Here is a 19,085-nt window from a genome sequence, read left to right as displayed (position 1 = left end):
CGTTCTTGTTCTGGTTTGATTACAGATATCACAGTTGTTTTAACAAAAACAAGGAATTTTGGGTGACATTTCTGTAGAATAAATGATTCCAAAAAAGAAACATTTAAAGTGTATGGTGGTCTTGCATGTTCTAACCTCTTAATGTTCTGAATTGGGAAGCACGCTCTGTACTAACAGATGTCCAGTTAGTTTATTCAGTTATTGAATTAGTTTAGATCAGCAAAACGACTTCTAACAAAATGTCTTGCTGTGTCAGTGCTTGTTCAGCCTTAAAATTCATGAATTAAATTAAGAAATTTGAACAGTCCTGAGCACAGGTTGTAATTGCATGTGTTTCCTCAGTGAAGCATGTGATGTTTTGGCAGAAGCTGCATTGATAGGTGATGTAGCAGCACTACAAACATTAGTGATACATTTTGGGGCATTTTTCAGTGTATATACCGTGTTGCTTGTAATAAGAATTTACCAGTGCAGGTCATCGCATTCACAGCTCAGCTTATCACTCAGCTTTTCATTTCAAACTGGTGACTGTGGAATTTGTCAGCTAAAATTATGATTCTAACTACCAGATTTCATAAGTGGACCTTGTTTATGTATGCTAATGCTTAAACTCTTGAGTTAGTTGAGAAGTTCACCTCCAGCTGACCTTTTAATGTGACACATTTTTAAAATGGGAACACTCTATAAAGGGTTAAGCATGTTAAATTACTGAATGGCTGCGTACATCATGTAACATTAAAGCTAAAAGACTGAAGCTAAAGCTGCATCCCAGCAAACACTGGTCAGACAGTGAAATGCAACATGTATATGAGAGTCGACAGAAATATTAGCGCTGTGCTCGGCTAAAGATTTTCCTAGTCCACCAGTATTTGTCATTTCAAACCATTAGTGTATGAGTTGTTTATAGATTTATAATATTAATTTAATTATTTAACTGTATATTTCAGGGGCACAAAACAAGCTGCTCATTAAATGATAACAGCAAAAAAGGTATTGACTCTAATCGTGTTAGAACAACTAGCAAGGAGACCAAACCTATTATAAAATGATTTCAACACAGTCTTGTTGTTCAAGTCAGTCCGTCAGTCTCTGTAGTTATATACATGTCTAATAGGACTAGGGGTTTTGTTTTTGTTTCTTTTAATTTCTGCAATGAACGAATAAATGAAAATGTGGTCGACTCAGACTCTTGTCAAAGACTAATGTTTTAGTTGACTGTTCGGGGCCAGCCCTAAGAAATGCACTCATTAACATGGGAAAATGAAGCGCACCCAGCCGGACCATGATCACCCTAAGGAGAGGGCTGGGTAATGAGCTAAACATAGACCTAAGAGAGTATCCCACATTGATAAAGCACCAGCCCACATCTTCCTCCTCAAACCCTGCATATAACAAATGATAATTCCAATTTACCCCCTGGGAATAAGCCATGAGTTTGGCAAATGCAGTGGTATCTAATACAAGTTTGGCTTGAGGTAATGTCACTGGAGGTAGTAAGCTCAATAGCCAGATATGAAGATAAGTCTCATCCTTTCGTCACACAATTGCTCTTGTGTTTAAATTATTTGAAAGACTACAAAAAAACCACCCTTAGAGCCTCATGCACTCGCTTCAACGTGTAGAGAAATACAAAGCTTGTCAGCCCCTAGTTACCGGATGATTTGATAGTTGCTATTCAGCCAAAGATCATTTCTGAGGGAGCATCCATTCTGTAGCATCACTGTACAATCTCTAGCGTTTCTGTAGTTCCTACAACTCCAACAGAGTGAGACGTCTTCTCTGGCTGATGGCATTGCACCACTTTCAGGAGTCGCATTCTCTGAGTGAATCTTAAATTCATATCATATAAATAATTTAAACTTATAAATTTAAAATGTTTGAACCAGGTCCTTCAGTATTTGGATCGAGTAACTCATGAAAAATATGTTGTGTCAGATTAAGTGGGTCACAGCTGTTATTTCAGTGTGTTGGATACATATGTAATCAATATTTAAGTAAATATAAGTATCCGCAGACAAGCAAAATTAAAGGACATGAATTAGGATCGGGGCCAAGAAAACCTGATGGGGACATCCGTATGTATTTGAAAATATTCTAGAAGACAAACATTTTGTGTATGGTGTATGGTGTAGGAGCAGTAGAGAAGGGGTCTCTTGCCTGTGCTGAAAAGACAAAGACGTGGGCAGAGGAGGAGGAGGAGGGCGACTGGGTGTAAGACACAAAAGAACAGAGGCCTCCGTCGTTACAGACTCCTCCATTCAGCAGCTGAGCTAATCCACATGCTAGCTAGCTTCAACCCATTCAGTGTGGGGGACACAAGGACGTCCGGCTGACCTCACATCTATTTAGGTTATCAGGCGGTTGTAAAGACTCACCACTGTACCCATTCACACACTGAAGCAGGCCCAGTCTGCACCAGTGGTACACGGTTACTGGGTTATGTGTGCATTTAAGTACATTTAAAGGCTCCATACTCCAGGCTTCATTAAAGTTTTACAGTATGCATCAATAATATCCATCACAAGCACATTAGGGTCTCCATGCATCTAGAAAAACTTGAATCATTTAGATTTAGAACTCTTTAAAGGATTCAGGTGACCTAAATACAGTCATGCAGCATACCTTGATTTGTCTACAGTAGTGGAGCTGGAATGATCAGTTGATCGATTGTTAAGTCAGTCAACAGAAAATTATTCAGCAACTGTTTCAGTCAGTTTCTAAGTAAAACATTCTCTGGTTTCAGCTTCTCAAATGTGATGATTTACTCTTTTTCTTTGGCATATATGAATGCTGAACATCTTATGGTTTTACTGAGGGATACACAATAATAGTGGCACGTTGTGGAGAGGAAAAATATCAGCATGGTATCAACTTCAGCTGATGGACTTGATAACAAAAATACTTGCAGTTGCAGCCCTATACAGTATTTTCATTAAAAGAGGTGAATGACGGCAACATCAGCGTTGGTATGTTATGTTCCTTTTACTTGACTTTTACAGACTGCTGTCTATATGCTTCTTCGGTCTTGAGTGTGAAGTGAAATATGTAACACCCTAGCATTCAATAATGGGTATTGCAGTCCAAATTTAAAGTACTGGAGTGAGTTCAGCAAGACAAGTTGCTCAGGCAAGTTGCCCACAGATTGCAGGGACAATGAACCTGCATGAGTGCAAGACAAGCACATTTTGCTTTCACAATAACAAGGCAATGACAAGTCCTACAGTGTAAGTTGATCAGCTGTTTATAACTTTGACAACTGTCTGTTGATGTAAAGCTAAGCCCATTAGCTTGAAAACAAAAGTCCACTCCTCTGAAAAAAACATATTCTTAAGTTGGAGTTAAGTGACGCTGGCTTTACTACTTTACTCTATTAAACTATTGCTCAGTTTGACCATAATAAACACTTACCTCTTTAAAAAGATTATTCTTAATCTCTTACAACTAATTTGGTGGACATTTGAACATAATTGGATTTTGAACTGGGATGGAAATTTCAAAGGAAAACGTAGTGGCCGTAGTGGTGTTGTTGTTGTAGAGGTCACTATTTCAACTTAAAATGTTTTCTTGGTTTCTGAAAAAAGATCATTGTAATTTTATGATTGAGGTAACAGAGAGCATGGAGCCTGCAGAGACCATAGCATGCAGATACAGAATGGAGGATGAATGGTTGAGGAAATGCTCATGTACTGTACGTGGATGGAAACATATTCAAATACATCACAGTACATTAAACATTTTTGCTTATGTATGAGGTATTTAAAAATTTCAAGGTTGCAGTCTGGGACAAGTTTTGTATATGCTATCCATTTGGAACTTTAAAAACAAGTTAATTTTCATGTGTAGTCTAGGGCTGTAATAGTATGGAAGCAACACACTTCCACAGAGTCACGGTTTACCATGACTACCTCAATAATTACGTTTTATTAGATTTTATTGAAGCATAATTTCGTACGTGTACCATAGCTTCTCCAAGGTATAGACATAAATGTGTGTGGTCTGTAAGTGAAGGAGAGCGAATGGCAGACTGCCAGTGCTGCTAGTAGTGGAGCAGAAACTTAAATTTAGCAATCTGACAGTAAATGTACAGTATATGTTACAGTGTGTCAATTAATGAAAGCCAAGAAAAGTCTCGTCTGTTGTTTCCTGTTGTGCTGGAAAAGTAGTGGGGTTAGCTCTGAAGTAGACTGAGCAGGAAAAAGGTAATGCTAAAGCTAGCATTGTATGTTTACAGCGTCGGCTCCTTTGCGATGGTATACCTTCAGAAGCTTTGCAGTCCAGCCTTGAACTGCGGTGTCTTTTTTTGAGATTTATTAAAATAAATCCATAATGATAAATCTAACACTGGATGTCTTTAGTAATAGGCAAGTAAATCTGGCAACTCACTTGATCAATTGCCACGGGAAAGCAGGTAATGCTATTGCAGAGCAAGGGATGGCATATAATATAAACAGACATACATGATTCAATGTGATTCTATATTTTTATGTAGTGTTTTTACAGGGTTGTTTATGCAGGTTTGATTGATGATGATGTGATTACAACAGAAAATTTGTTGCTTGGCTCCCTGATGGCCAGGTGTGTGTGTTGCGTTAACAGCAGTTAAACACACAGCGGCCCCCAGTGCTCAGCTTCATACTTGTTTCAATTTGTCGAGCTGACAGAATGCAGCCCCCTGCCCCCCGTCATTGCTCCTTCCTGTGTGTGTGTGTGTGTGTGTGTGTGTGTCCCGTTGTATCTCAGTTGGGTTTTTTTTAGCTGCGAAGTAGACAAACCATTTTGATTGGCTTGCTTCCTTCTCTTTTCTCCAGTGCCCCCTCAGCCCCAGCTGCCTTCTTCCTCCCCCGCTGTATCTCTTTATCTGCTCCCCCCTTCTCTATCTTGCCCTCCTTCTTTCTTTTTCTTTCATTCCCTCTTTTTTGTCACCTTTGCTTTCACCTCCTCCTTCCTTCCCTTACTGTACCTCCTGTTCTCATTTCGCACATCTTTCTTCTGATTATTAATTTTGCTTCTGCCCCTCCATATCTTCTTCTCTACCCTCTTGCACTCCCCTCCTCTCCATCTTGCCCTCCCTTTTCCTCCTTTTTCTCCTTGTCTCTTCCCCCTTCTCCCTCCTTGCCTCCCTCCCTCTCTCCCTCCATCTGGCAGCAGTAGTCAGTCAGTCTTTTTACAGCTCTCTTTCTCTCTCCCCCTCTGTTCTGACGTCACTCTGTTTGCATAGCTATTGTCTTACAGCGGCTGCAGCGGCGGTGGCGGCAGCGGCTCTTCACCAGATTTTTAGTCTTTCACTCCCCCCCTTCTCTCTCCTCTCCCCAGGAAAGCCTCTCTCTCTCCCTCACCATTAGTAAATCCTCCAGTGGAATGAGAAGTGAGAGGGTGACAGGGAGGAGAGGATGAGAAGCAGGATATATACTGCAGAAAGAGGAGAGATGCGATAGCTAGCCACAACCACATCTCTGTGTTTGGATTTGAGCACAGTTCGCCTCAGCTGTGAAGGATTTACATTTTTGTTTTCCATTTATTTATTTTTTGGTTTAATCCTCCACACAGCCTCTTATTTTTTTTATTTTATTTTTTTTTGTGTGGCCGGACTAACTGACCGTGTGTCTGCGTGGAGGAGGGCTTTTAAAGCAGTGACGGATAGCGGAGCTGGGGCATCTGGCCGTCTGGGAGGCAGCGACGGCCGGCTGGCTGCATTGTGTTGCTTTGATGACCCCCGCTGTGTAGCTGCCTGCTCATCAACCTCCCCTCTCTCTCTCTCTCTCTCTCTCTCCCTCCCCTTTCTCTCTCCTCTCTTTCCTCCTTCTCCTCCTCCTCCTCCTCCTCCTCCTCCTCCTCCTCTCCATCACAGCTCCCGGCCCAGCCATGTTCGGCACAGAGTCCTCATGTAAGTACCACCAACATTCTCCCGCCTCGTCTGTGTTTGTCTGTGTTTACGTATCTTTTTTTATGTTTATGTGTGTGTTTTATCAGAGGGATAAGAGCAAAAGGAAATGGCTAGGTTTCCTCTGTTCCTGCATCCCTCCTCTCCTGTCCCGTCCTCTCTTCTTCCTGTTTTGCCTCCATGGTTGCTGGTGGCAGATTGCATGGGGAGAAATCTGGGATCTACCATTTTAGCACGGAGGGTCGGCACTACAAGCTAGCTGGTCACGCTGAGCTCACCGCCTGCCTTGCATTCTCTCACTCTTAGCCTTTCTCTCTGTGTGTGTGTGTGTGTGTGTGTGTAAATGTGATCATCTCTCTGTACGTATTTCAGAACTCTTGATTGTAATGGTGTGCCGGTTGAATGCTGTTTCAACGTACCTTTTGTGCATGTTTGCATGTGTGTGAGTGAGCGTGTCAGAAGATGGATGCTTTCGCCCGAGTTGCATCGTTTCCAGAAGCATCAGCCTCCCCGTCTTCTTTCTCCAGCCTCAGTCACATTGCTGTTAGGTGTAAGGCGTTTTCAGCCACAAATGCTACTGAAGCTGACACAGCACACTGCTGTTGTGTATGTATCTGTGCACGTGTGCGTCTTTGGGTGCCATGCAGTTCCCAGACTCCCTCAGAAGAGTTGTAGTGTTGATCTGTTGATAGGCCGACGTCTCCAGGCAAATCACTCTCCTCCCCTTCTACCCCACCCTCTCAAGAAAACCTTTCATTTTGATCAATACCATGATGCCTCACTCCACTACCTGCTCAATGCTTCATGGAGGTCTAATTGATTCTGCCCTGGCCACACAGTCAGTGCCGAAAGTAACTTATTTTTTGACATCCAATCAGAGCTAGCATGCACCGAGTGTGGAGTGTTAGCATCCTGGCTGTTGTAGTGATGGAAAGCTGTCGTGCACCACTTGTCCCCTGAGCAGTAATCTTTGTTTATGAAATGTACAGCTGAGTGGATGACACCGTGCGTGGAGTATTCTTGAGGAACAGCTTGGTACAGAATCAGATCACATCTTACAATTCACCAAAGCCTGGCTCAGATTTTCTTGTCCTCATGGTCTGAGATTCTGAATTCTTGCAAAAGATTTGAGGTCATTTGAGGGTCAAACTTAAAGCTTTCACTGAGTGAGTTTGACAGTAGCTTGTCCTCAGTGTTTTCAGCTTGTTGAGTCTGTTGCATACATTTTTAATGAACATTTTTGGAGGGCTCCTTTCTTTTGATTAAATTATGTAATTGTAGGGATCGTGTTGTGTTACAAGTTTTCTTTCCTTAGAAAAGGATGTTGGATATCGAAAAAAATAGAATAGAATGATAAAAGATTGCATGGAAGAGAGAGATTAATTCATGGGTTTCTTGTTTTAAACATTTTTATTGAATATTCTTGTATACTAATACAGATACATCATATAATGTCAAAAATGTAAAATAGTTATCCTCTCTCCCACCACCCAGTTGTCCCTGCAGTCTCGCCCCAGCAGGCTACAGTTAGCTGGAATAATGTCATTCATGGCTTTCTGATCCAAAGCAATTCAAAGAGCTCTAAAATAGTGGGATAGTAAAGCCCATTCTTTTTTTTTTTTAATTAGACAACAATATGCCATTTTTCCCTGAGATGTGAAGTTTATAATTAGGCTGTTTAAATTTTCTAATGGGCCACTGTCAGCCCAACAACTGATGCTTTGCTTGATATACGTGCACAGGTGTGTGTACAATAGAGCTGATTTGGAAACTTTATTAATTAAAGTTTCTTTCTTTTACTGAACTAAACTGAGCTCATCATGAAACACATTTAATTCAGAATTGACAGAAACAAAATAAAACCCACCAAAACCATCTTGGTTAGTCTTTCAACTGTACCAGCAACCCCTAACCCTGGTAAGGTTGAAAAAAAACCTTAATAACTAAGTAACAAAGCAGCACACACCACACAAATTAAAGCTGACAGTACAGTACATGTCGTGGGTTCAGTGGAGTATCTGAAACACAGTCAAACCACAAGCTGTTTGTTTCAGTCGGACCTACTTTGTGCTGCCACCACCAACCAAACATGTCAATATATGCCTGTTTGATGTTGGATTTTCATGGAAATATGCAGTTTATTTGTTCCACACAGTTTGTGTAAATTCATTTATAGCTTTTTGAGATTACTGTGGCAATAGACACAGACAGAATGGGACAAAAACACATTATAAATACACATTCACCTCTTTAGGTTTAGGTAATAAACTCACCAGAATTTGTTGAAACACTCAGAGGTAAGTGGGGCTCCTTTTATAGGCTATTTCATTGGAATTGCTTTGCTTGGGAACAGCTTGGGTCCAAGTTTATTTCCAAGCAGCAAACAGTGCATCAACAAACACTGCAACAGGAAATGAACTTGGACACATTAAGAAAGTTTTTTTGTATTTGAAACAGTGAAAGTATCTCAGGATATGAAGCCCATGTTAAAGATTATTCTTTAAAGTGAAAGCCTCTGATTCCCTGCAGTGTTCTGACTAATTTTTCATAGTATACAAGAGTTTTAGCATTTTATGATGAGCTTTTCCAATGTGGTTGTGCAGATCACAATGTTTTTCCGTTGTCTCATTCATATTGGTCAAGCTAGTCATCTTGTCACCTGTTTTTGACAGACCCTTGATTGTCACTGGCCAGCAGACTGCTTTGTTGAGGAAGATGTTGATCTTGTATGTCAGGGGTCTCAGATTTATGTATTCAAAAACCAATTCAGTACATCCACATCAAGAGTAACAAAAACCTGGCAAGCATGCACACCCACGTCTGGCGTTCCCTCTGCTTAGCCTCACTCTGCAGCACTCTGAATAATACAATCATTTACACATCTAAATTGTAAAAGCTTTTAGCCAATATATTGGCTTATAGGGCTGTCGCAATAACCACAGTACAGAAATACCATGCTATCGATAAGCCAACTGCATGTGACGGCAAGCAACTGCAAAAACTGCCATGTTCGTTTTTTTATTTTTGTACCTTTTTTACGCTAGGCTTGTAACAATAAATAGATTGGGATCAATATATTGGTTCAGCGTTCAACAATCCAACATGATCAATGCCCAAATGAAAATACTGATGGTAAGCTACGCCTGTATTTTGAATTTCCCATGGAATGTCTGTCACTAAGGAATTAATTTAAAAAAATGTAAAATCATAGCTTAGTTATTTTTGTTAGTTGACATAAATGTTGTTAAATGGACATATGATATTGTTTGATATCAATTGCAGGCCCATGCATTGAATCAAATCAAAATCGTATCATTGTAGACTTTGCAAATATATTTTTGTCCAAGGACAGTTGTGATTTACACTCCTATTTTATACTTGAATGCATGTTAAATGAATAAATCAATATTTCAACATTTTGACAAGGAATACAAGGGCCAGTATCATCTCAAGGATGAATCAATTCTGGCTGGCTGTGACCCCACTTCAAACATTGAAGCCATAGGTTTGGCTATGTTTTAATTTGTTTTCGTGTTCATCTCGTAGTTTGAACTCAGTGTTAGCATGTTAAGCAGCTAATGTAGCTATTCTCACAGGCTGGGGCCATGCTGGACTAATATTGTAATATTGAGGGACAGTCCAGAGGAACGTTAAGGCTTGTTTGAAACCATCTAAATAACGAGGGTAGTAGGATGCAGATGAATGTTTTTTCATGTTGCTTTTTGTGAAGGTATATTCTGCAGAGCGGACTGTGTTTACTTTGCTGTTGCACAGAAACCGGCCTGTTCTACACTGATCCACTTGCTGGTGCGTGTCTGTGTGTATCTGTGTGTGTGTGTGTGTGTGTGTGTGTGTGTGTGTGTGTGTGTGTGTGTGTGTGTGTTTTGTGTTGCTGCTGGATGTAAATTTGCTTCATAGACATGCCCTGAAGGTAATAATATGCAGCATGTGAAAAAGAAATGGTCAAACTGCAGGAATTCATTTGCAATGTTTTACAACAATGACCATCACCCAGCAGCTAGCCTGCTTAGACCATAAACTTGCCCCCTGAGTGCTTAGACCACATACCATGTTGTTGACCCAGCCTAAATAACTGCAGGGAAAATTCTGTCACTGCAACAGCAGTATTTGCTTATTTCATAGTGTCTTAAAATAAGCCATAACCATATTCATTTTCGGACATTAGTGTAATTACTTGAATGGTCTATTGCCAAACTGTGACAGGAGGAAAAAAAGTGGCAGAGTCAATCTACCCCGTTGCTGCATTTGACATTGTGGGTCAGTGTTCAGGTTTGGTGGGAAATGAGCCGAATTGCTTTCTGGCAACAAATAGAGTTTGTTCCTCCTTTCTCATAATGACGGATGGTAGAGGGAGAGAAAAGCTTAGAAAATCATTTCCAACATCAATACAGTGAAAAAAAAAAACAAAGTCAAATACTGTTTGTTGACTCTTAACATACATACTATATATCTGACAATATGCATGATTAATCATTAAAAAAAAAAGCAAACAAACCCTGTCACAAAATCCCAGTGACCAGACTATACAAACCTCAATAATGCAAATGTTATACAGTGTATTGGCAATCATTTTTTATGTGTAGTAGCATTGAACTTAATAAAAAAGAAAATTACAAAAAAGTGATTGATTTTTTAGCACAAAAGACAAACAAGAACCAATGTCAAACCAATAAAATGTACCACAAATAAAAAACAACAAGACAGGACAAATAACTTAATGACTTGAAGTGTTCTAAAGAAAGAGAGTATGTTTTTGTTACAAGAGACTTTTGAGTTTAAGTCCAGCACTTTGATATATATTGTCTTTTCAAAGCCTTGTCTAGACGGCAAACATCTTGGATGAGTTTTTTTTTTTTTCACTTGAGCATCAAAGAGTGCAATAAATGTTTTTGTTGAAAAAATAAATATTGAGTGAGAGAATCATGATTTCAGTTTTTAGGGAGGAAAATTGTGCTTAACATTTTAGCAAGAATTGTGCAGCCCTGATATGCACAGTTTAGTTTAATCTACACTTTAGCTTCAATTACCCAAACATAGCTGTTGATTATCCTCAGTTAACAGACCCCTCCCTGTTTTTATACTATTTGAAAAAAAAATTAAACATTAAAAGAAATACGCAGTACTCGCAAATTGCAGTAATGTTCATGAATGACAGAATAGCACAAAGTGTTCCTTTTGTCTTAGAGATATTGAATGAGTTAAAATGAAGCTTTTATTAAGGCCTATTGGAAGTGATATGTATGTAGGTGTTAATAAGTGCTAGACTCTAAAAAGCAACCATTCATTAGCCATTTCCCGCTGTTTTAAACAGCCAGATGAACTTATAAACACACCTTCCTGACACCAGTGTGAGCAAAAACGGCATCCTCTGCACACAGTTTTGGGTAAATGCAATTACCTTGTCACACACATAGACAGAGCTCATTTCTAGACATTTGCTCTCATCAGCTGTCACCTCCCTGTCCCCATGTCTTTTTTTTCAACAAACCTATTCAACACAGGTTCGGCTAAATGGCAACTGCATTCTGTCTCGCCTTCCCTCCTTTGGCCTGTGTGTTACAGGATGTTATGAAGGAAAAAGTGGATGATTCACTAGCTGTACAATAAGGCTACACTTTATCAAAATGGAGGTCAGTACTTGCAGTTCCTGGGTGGTATGCAATGTTATTCCTGCCTGAAGGTATATTGATTTTTTTTCTTTTAAAGTCATTTAAACTTTATCATTAGTACACAATAAACAGTGACAGAAAGAGGGGAAGTGAATAACTACAAAAACTTCAGGTCGGATTAAAACCAGTGACTTGTAGTTAAATTAAATGCACCTCAGCCAATTCAATCAGTCCTGCAGCCTCGGGAATATTGATTGTTTAATGTCAAATTGTCTTGGAGAAACAGATCTTATTGTCATTGATGTGAACTGAAAGGACCAACAGTGACATAGCACTCTTTTTTTTTTTTTAGTATCACTTTAATAACAGATGCTTTGGTGGAGAGGTCCATTGGGGTTTGTAAACCTCAGAGTGCTATGATGCCAAAGTGTTGTAGGAATTATTATGTAGCTTGTAGTTCATTCCTGTGTTGATGTTGGTTGCACGCTGAATGTATATTGTGTAGGAAGTAGAGATGTCAACGGCTAACCTTTAATCAGTTAACCACTGAGAATATTGACATACATGAATGAATGAAAGAAGATGAAGGCTTCAAAAGATTGTCCTCCAGTGAACATGTAGATCTAGTCAGAGTGCATGGTCTGGCTTTTGCCTAAACCACAGTAATACTGTATGCTTCTGTAATATTTTAAGTATTTTTTGGGGCATTTTAGGCCTATGTTTGGGAGGCAAACAGGGTGCCAAATAACTTAATTGTTCACCAAGCAAATGGCTAGAGAATTTTCAAATTTTACAAGCCACCAGCGGTAGCTACCAGTAGAATGCCATTGTTGTTTTGGCTGGTGAGTGAAGCAGATCTACCAGCCACTTGCATATTTTACCCGCATTTGGCTTGTGCTAGTTTTGTGCCCAGGAGGCAGCAGTAGAGAGATAACAGGAAATGAAGGAGCGAAGACTCCCAAACACCAGGGAAATACAAGTTCACAGTCAGGTGAGTAGGCCTGTTTTAAATGTGATAATGGTGGAATAACAGTTCTGTCCTGCAATAAATATCAACCTTCAGGTTCACCTTAAGCTCTACTTTAACTAGTGCTGCTATATTTGCCAAATCTGTCCTCCAGCTCTGTTTTCTCTCAATAATGAATAGTTTTTCTTCTTTTTCTCTAATTCAGTATTAATCCATGAGAGTTTTGCATTGATATGCCTTTTATTAATACTGATCTACATAGGTTTGTGTGACTTCCGGTGTGATTACAGTTCCTGACGTCAGCAGGATTAGATCAGTTACATCATTATGTACAGTATGTGAAGTATGTGAAGTCTTTATTTCCTGATCATCTGGTGCAAGCGTATTTATAGTTTGGATCCTACATATATCTGTAACATGCACCGTTACATGTGTGATACAATACACTTCCAAAACTTAGTCTCCATCCTAAATTAGAGTGACGCCGGTCCATGAACTCTGGTGGAAACCTGTGCACTCCACCAAGTGTAGACCAAGCTATTCCTGTGTAAAAGTAATGTTAGATCACCATCCTGCTGATAAGATTGAGCTCAGGGAATGCAATTGGCAAATGGAGGCATCTTTTGATTGTGGGAGGATTGCTGTAAGCCATACCTTAGTCATATCACTCAAATGTTGTATAAGTGCTATTTCATCAGTGGCCATTATGTTTTTTTTTTAAAGCTGGATATTATTTTGCCTATTGCCTGGATGAGATAACATCATCTTTCAATGCAGTGATAAGCCACTAATGGGCTTTGAACTGTCTTGCTGAGGTAGCTCCAGGTTGTGTGTTGTTCATTGTTTGTTGCACTGTCAGTACCCATGAGCAGAATAAGGTGCTTACTGAAAATGGCCATTTGATGAAAGCCAAACAGCGCTCTGACGGCAACCAGTTGTCTCTGTTGCTGTGGTAACCCCCGTAAGAACGGCAAAACGGCAGAGCGATCGGGTTTCTGTGGTAACTGCTGACTTGTGCTATTTTTGTCTCTTGAGCTCATGTAGTGGCTGGAGGTTGAGTAAGCCAAAAAGAAGGCTTATTTTAGATAAAGATCTTCAGTAAGGACTTTAGTTCATATCCCATGAAAGAGACGCTAATGTATTCTCACGGATTATGACCTCTGACCTCATAAATCTTCATTCAACAGATGCAAGATCTGGAAACCTCTCTCCAAAAAAGCTTGTACACTCCATCCAATATCTCATTTTAAGAAAGGAAACTTAAAGGCCATCCAAAAATGAGTGTTGCAGTCCAAATAGTGATTTGGAGCCATAGATGGTGTATTAAATAGGTTGTCCTGTCCTAAGTCCTATTTAATATACAATCTATGGTTGAGGCCAGCTGTTTCCCCCTGCCTTGTCCTCTCCAGCATTCGGGAAACTGCAGCACAAGAAGAGCACAACATTGTAAATTCACAATAACAAGTGAGGATGAGTCCTGTGCTGTCTTGATCAACTGTATATAGCTGTCATTTGTCTGTCAGTGTAAGGCTAAGCCCGTCTGGAGCTTGAGGCAGTCATTGCCTGCCTTCTGCACGCCAGCCTCCATTGACATATTGCTCAATTTAACCTTCATAAACATCTACTCCATCTAAAATATCATTAATGATTTTTTACTCTTTAACAGACACTTACTCATTCGGTGAACATTCTGCATTCATTTGAACTCTAATTAAGATGAAACAGGCTGACAAAAACAGGCATTCAAATCTGTAATGGCAATTGCAAAGCAGGATTCTGCAGCTGTAGTGTTATTGTCTGAGTAGTGAGATTTGCAACTGTTTCCTTAATTTCTGATGACATATAATGATCATTTTATGATTTATTACAGTAAATATATTGCAGATTTCTCCCTTAAACCTGGTTGTGAAACAGCTGTTGTTCACATGCTCATTACTCACTCACTACCCCTGCTGGGATTACCGTTTCCATTCTGATTGGAGACATCCATAGTTAAGACAAACAAACTCATGGTAATGTATGGTATGTTATGGGAAAGCTTCCACCAAAAGGGAGGTATTGCTTCTGGATGATTTTGTATTTATGGCCAAATGAATTTGAACACCTCATCAGTCGAGAGTTAACCCATGTTTGACTGCAGGACTCCCACATGCCTTTGTACTGCCTTACTACAAATGGATTATTTCTGCAAAAGGGCTTTCTTAAGTCATCAGTGTTTACCACTGCAAAACAGCAGCAAGTTGTTTATTTAAGGAAATAGGGCTTCGTTTGTATTTTTCATGAATTTACTTGTTTTCATTTTCTTTCTTTGTAAGTTTTGGTGTTAATCTGTGGCCTTGCTCATTCATAGCTGTCCAGTACTGTAGGATTAATCCAGCCACAGCGAGTGTTCAGACAAGATCTCAACTATGTAATAGAAAAGGCTGCATTCATTTTTTACATCAACTTTAGTCATTTTACTGGCATTCAGATCTCCATATATGGATGTAACGCTGGTTGTGAAACTATTCAGCAAATAGGACCAGCTCCCAGGCCATTTGCTGCTGCCATCCATAACTTCAGCGGTCCATGGCCCGTGCCAACAGTAACAGAGCTTGGGCTCTTGAGTTTTAATGATCACAGGTTTGGCCAGAACCAGGGGAGATGAGGTCATTCTGTTGCTCTTTAATTCAACCCCAGCATGCTCGCCCCACTTGCTATGGATATTTTTCAGCTTCTTTGAGAGTATTTAAGTTCTGTTTTTTGTAGCTCAATGTATTAAGCATAGGACAACCATTTCTGGAATTTCAGAGAAGCTGGTTCATTATGTCCATTATATGCATCATATGTATTATCTTTATTGTTCTGGGTCCTTTTGAGTTAGATATATGTTTCTCATTCCCAGGTGTCAAATTCTCAAGTGTTTGGTTTGTAAAGCGTCCCATGCACAGCACGATAATGAGAAAATAGGCAGGTTTGGGCTGAGCTAGAGGCGTCTGTGGATGCATATGCTGCCACACTCACCTGGTGGGTTGAGGGTGATGATAGCAAGGCATTATATTCGTAAGAGCCTATGCATTGTTTTTTGAGAAATTCCTTAAATATTGGCACAAAACTTTGTGTACTGGCAGCATTCAAAAACTCACGCTGGTCAACTGATAGAAAGCTCAGAGTACCTTTCAGTTCATTAAAGAAAAAAATGTACACTCTTCATGTGGATGTCAGTCAGTGTTGATGGTAAATGCAGTCAATTGAAGCAATGAATTTCTTGGTGTGTGCTGTATTGACTGAGAAGGTTGAGTTCTCCTGCTCACAGAGCTGTGCTGGCACTGCCTACTCGCATCACAATGGATTGTGCTCGAGCTTCTGACACCCATGCCCATCTTGCCATGTATAACCATCCTAGCCCAAAGCTATTTCTTTGTTGGTCAAAATATAGTGTTAGATGACAAAAATACTCATCTAACATACCCCTTCACTAGCCAGAGGCAGAGACTAGAAATCCAGCCTGAGTTAGCCTGTAGTTTTTCTTTAACAGCAACGACATCTTAAAATCACTGGATGTAGGAAGAACAACAGATTTTGCAGCAGGAAAATTCAGTCTGTGCTATATTAACCGAGCAAGCTGAGTACATTTTACTACATTTACCATCAACACTGAGGGGACATCCACATGAAAAGTGCCAATTTTTTCATTCATCCCTGGTAGCTGTAAATTCCCTGCTTGTTTGGGTAATGATATTTTTTGAAAACATAGTAAGTAAGATGCCTGACTGTAGTATTAATAAATGATTAGAGAACTAGCAAGCAACGAGCAACTTACCCCATAAACCAGTGGTGTGCAGTGGACCAATGTCAATTAGTCAGTGGAATAAGTTGGACCCTCTGCTGTGAATAGACGACGTGAGGAATGAAAACATCACTGTTCTTGGCACACTCCCTCAGCAATAATCATTATGTGTGCTTGGCTACTGATGAAAAGGGAGTTTTTGGGTAGCTTGCAAAATGAGTTTGAATATGATTAACACCCAGGGCTGCATGGTATGGACAGAATATTATTTGGCTGATATAGGTCTGTCTGCTTGGAGAGAATTTAACAGGGGATTTCAGGGGCAGGACACCGTGGTGGAGTTGCAACCAAAGGAAAACTTGTGGTTTAGACAGCTCTTCCTCCCTGACAATACAACAAAAATGTCTAATTTCTCTTTTGCGTGATTGTATTCAAATTATAGGTCTTCTAGAAAAGGAGGAATAAATTACGTAGACCATAATTTGACAAGTCTTTACTGTTATTTTCAGTCTGTCATCATGTTGGTGTTTGCACTCTCTAAGAGCCCCCGTTCAGCTGTTAATGTAGCAGCTGTCTGACTGCCTGTTTAATTTCTAGTGTAGTTATAAGTGTAAATACCTGGATTTAAACACACTTCACTGGCACATGCAGGGATAATCTCTCATTTGACAACATATAATGATGAGTCTCACTGTTATTTAGCATCTCTTAGCTTTAAGGGAGCTTTGTCTTCACAAATAACTCATTCTCATTCCTTTGATTCTTGGTTGTGCTGTAAAATTGAGGTTAAAATTAGAATTCACATAATCACTATTGTGCTCTCAGCTCTAGTTGATAGTATTTTTGTTCATGCTTTGTAGAAAAGGGGTTCATTATCGGGCTGTTGGTGAAGACTGCTGCATGATAATTCTTCATGGTTGATCTTCAAGGAAGCGCAGTGATAATTGAATCGGTTCAGTGGGATCTCGTAGAGGGAAATCACCACATTTGTCATCATCATGTTCAAACGCTAACATAGAGCTGCAGCTAACCTTGTCAGCCATTTAATTTCACTGGGCTCTCCTCCATCCTCCTCCTCTAGTGTGTCAGCAGGGTGAAAAAGAAAGAAAGAAAAGAAGTGCCTTGAGACCAGAGGTCACTGGATCTCATCATTGGATCAAGTGGAAAATTCTTTGTCTGGTAAAAGCTAATGATAATGTTTCACCCACTCGGAACAACTGCTGCTGAGGTCTAGAGAGAGGTGTTTCAGCCCCAGTTACTTCATTGAAACTGGTCAGTGGTCATGTGGAAGACTGAAGCGAAGGGGTGCATGATATGGTCAAAAAATATATATTTTATGGTTATTTTTGACAAATATTTTAATTTCGATATGATTGAAGATTAGTGGGGATGATCATTTTTGCATCACAGTTAAATGAATCTATTAAAATCATGATGTTGTGACATTTGTTGGGTTCTGTACCAAGCAAACAGTGCATCTTACATCTGGAGAATATGATTTGTAGGCCAGGACTGTAGGACTGCCTCCTGAAAGTTGAAGGTTCAATTTGACTGATATTATTTCAGTTGAGCAGTCGTGTTTTTGGTTTTGCTGGGTTTTTTTTTCCAAGTTAGTTTGCATTAAATGAACAGGGATATCATTTCAATGAAGAATTATAAAAGAGGGAAATCATAAATTTACATTAGCTGCCAACGTTATTGCTAATTTATGAGCTGGTCATTAACTAATGAGATTGTGGTGAAACGTGTTTTGTAAATAAATTTCAACAGCAAGGCAGGCTATAAACTTTACAAACCTGTTTGTGCTTGTTTATTGCCATGGACATGCTCAGATTGTTATTATGAGGATTGCTACAGTGAGAGACCGTTTTTAAAGAGTAAGATATATTTTGTTTAACCTAAAACAGCTGTTTCATTGCTCTTTCCAAACTCTCCAGACTCCCTTTGAAAAACTAATTTTAACAGTCAAAGTCAGCTCAAACTCAATAGAAAAATAACCCAAAAAACTCAGCAACAGTGTTGATTGAATCGTCAAATATTTGCAGTGTACATCCAAATCTGATCTGACTGAAAGTAATCTTAGCTGGGGACAGCCCTACTCTGCAGCACTACACTTCTTCATTATAACGCTGTTTTTTGCACACTTTTTCATGATCACAAAAATTGCAGCTTCTTCGATTTGGATATTCCTCTCAGCCACATTGTGATTTCGATAATATTTCATCTAATTGTGCAGCCCTACTAGCGCCATACTGAGCTGATACTGATGCTAGGAGTAAATGTGTGTATCCACATGAATATCAGACAACGTTTGCTCAAAGCGATAGTTCACCCAAAAATGAAATCACTCAATATCTACTCACCCCTGTGCTGATGTGAGGATGGGTGAAGATCTCCAGTTCACAAAACAATCCCAGAGCTTCAGCGAAAAACGATGTTACAGGCAAATCCAATACAATTGAAGTGAAGGGTGACCAGTTTTAAGATGTAAAATGAGAACACAAAAAACCCCATAAAATGTCTCCATACTGCTTGTGTGGTGTAATCCAAGTGTCCATAAGCTGCGACATTAAAATTTGACCCAAAAAGACGCCATTTACACCATATTTTTAGCCTAAATGTCAACTGTAGCCTCTCAGACCTGATCTGCGTGCACACGCCTGAAGCGGGTGTGCAGGCTCTCGCCCAAGCGGCGCAGCTGCAGCCAAGAAATGTTGTTCTTCTTCTATGTCAAAGTCCTCTGACATTTTCTTCTTTGTTGAAAGTTTTTGAAGTCAACTGTTGCATAACGAGTCACCATTTCTGAGCAAATCTCTCTGTTGTCTGAGTCACTTCCAG

General features: G+C 39.7%; 1 protein-coding gene across 5 annotated transcripts in view; it reads left to right on the top strand.

Annotated features, from left to right (window-relative positions):
• The window catches only part of LOC146316490 (suppressor of tumorigenicity 7 protein homolog), a 72,053-nt gene that overhangs the window by 14,498 nt on the left and 38,470 nt on the right, over positions 1-19,085 (top strand). For 4 of the 5 annotated variants that reach the window (XM_084733825.1, XM_084733824.1, XM_084733828.1 and 1 more), the window contains exon 2: positions 5,849-5,884. The exons of the other annotated variant lie outside the window; for it this stretch is intronic. In XM_084733825.1, coding sequence (XP_084589951.1) covers positions 5,863-5,884 — 22 coding nt within the window. In that variant the 5' untranslated portion in view covers positions 5,849-5,862. The remainder of the gene's footprint in view (positions 1-5,848; positions 5,885-19,085) is intronic. 5 annotated transcript variants of the gene reach the window in all.

This window comes from Lutjanus erythropterus, chromosome 13 (genome assembly GCF_056507025.1).
Source record: "Lutjanus erythropterus isolate fLutEry1 chromosome 13, fLutEry1.hap2, whole genome shotgun sequence".
Lineage (NCBI taxonomy): Eukaryota > Metazoa > Chordata > Actinopteri > Lutjaniformes > Lutjanidae > Lutjanus > Lutjanus erythropterus.
This window is presented reverse-complemented; position numbering and strand designations above follow the sequence as displayed.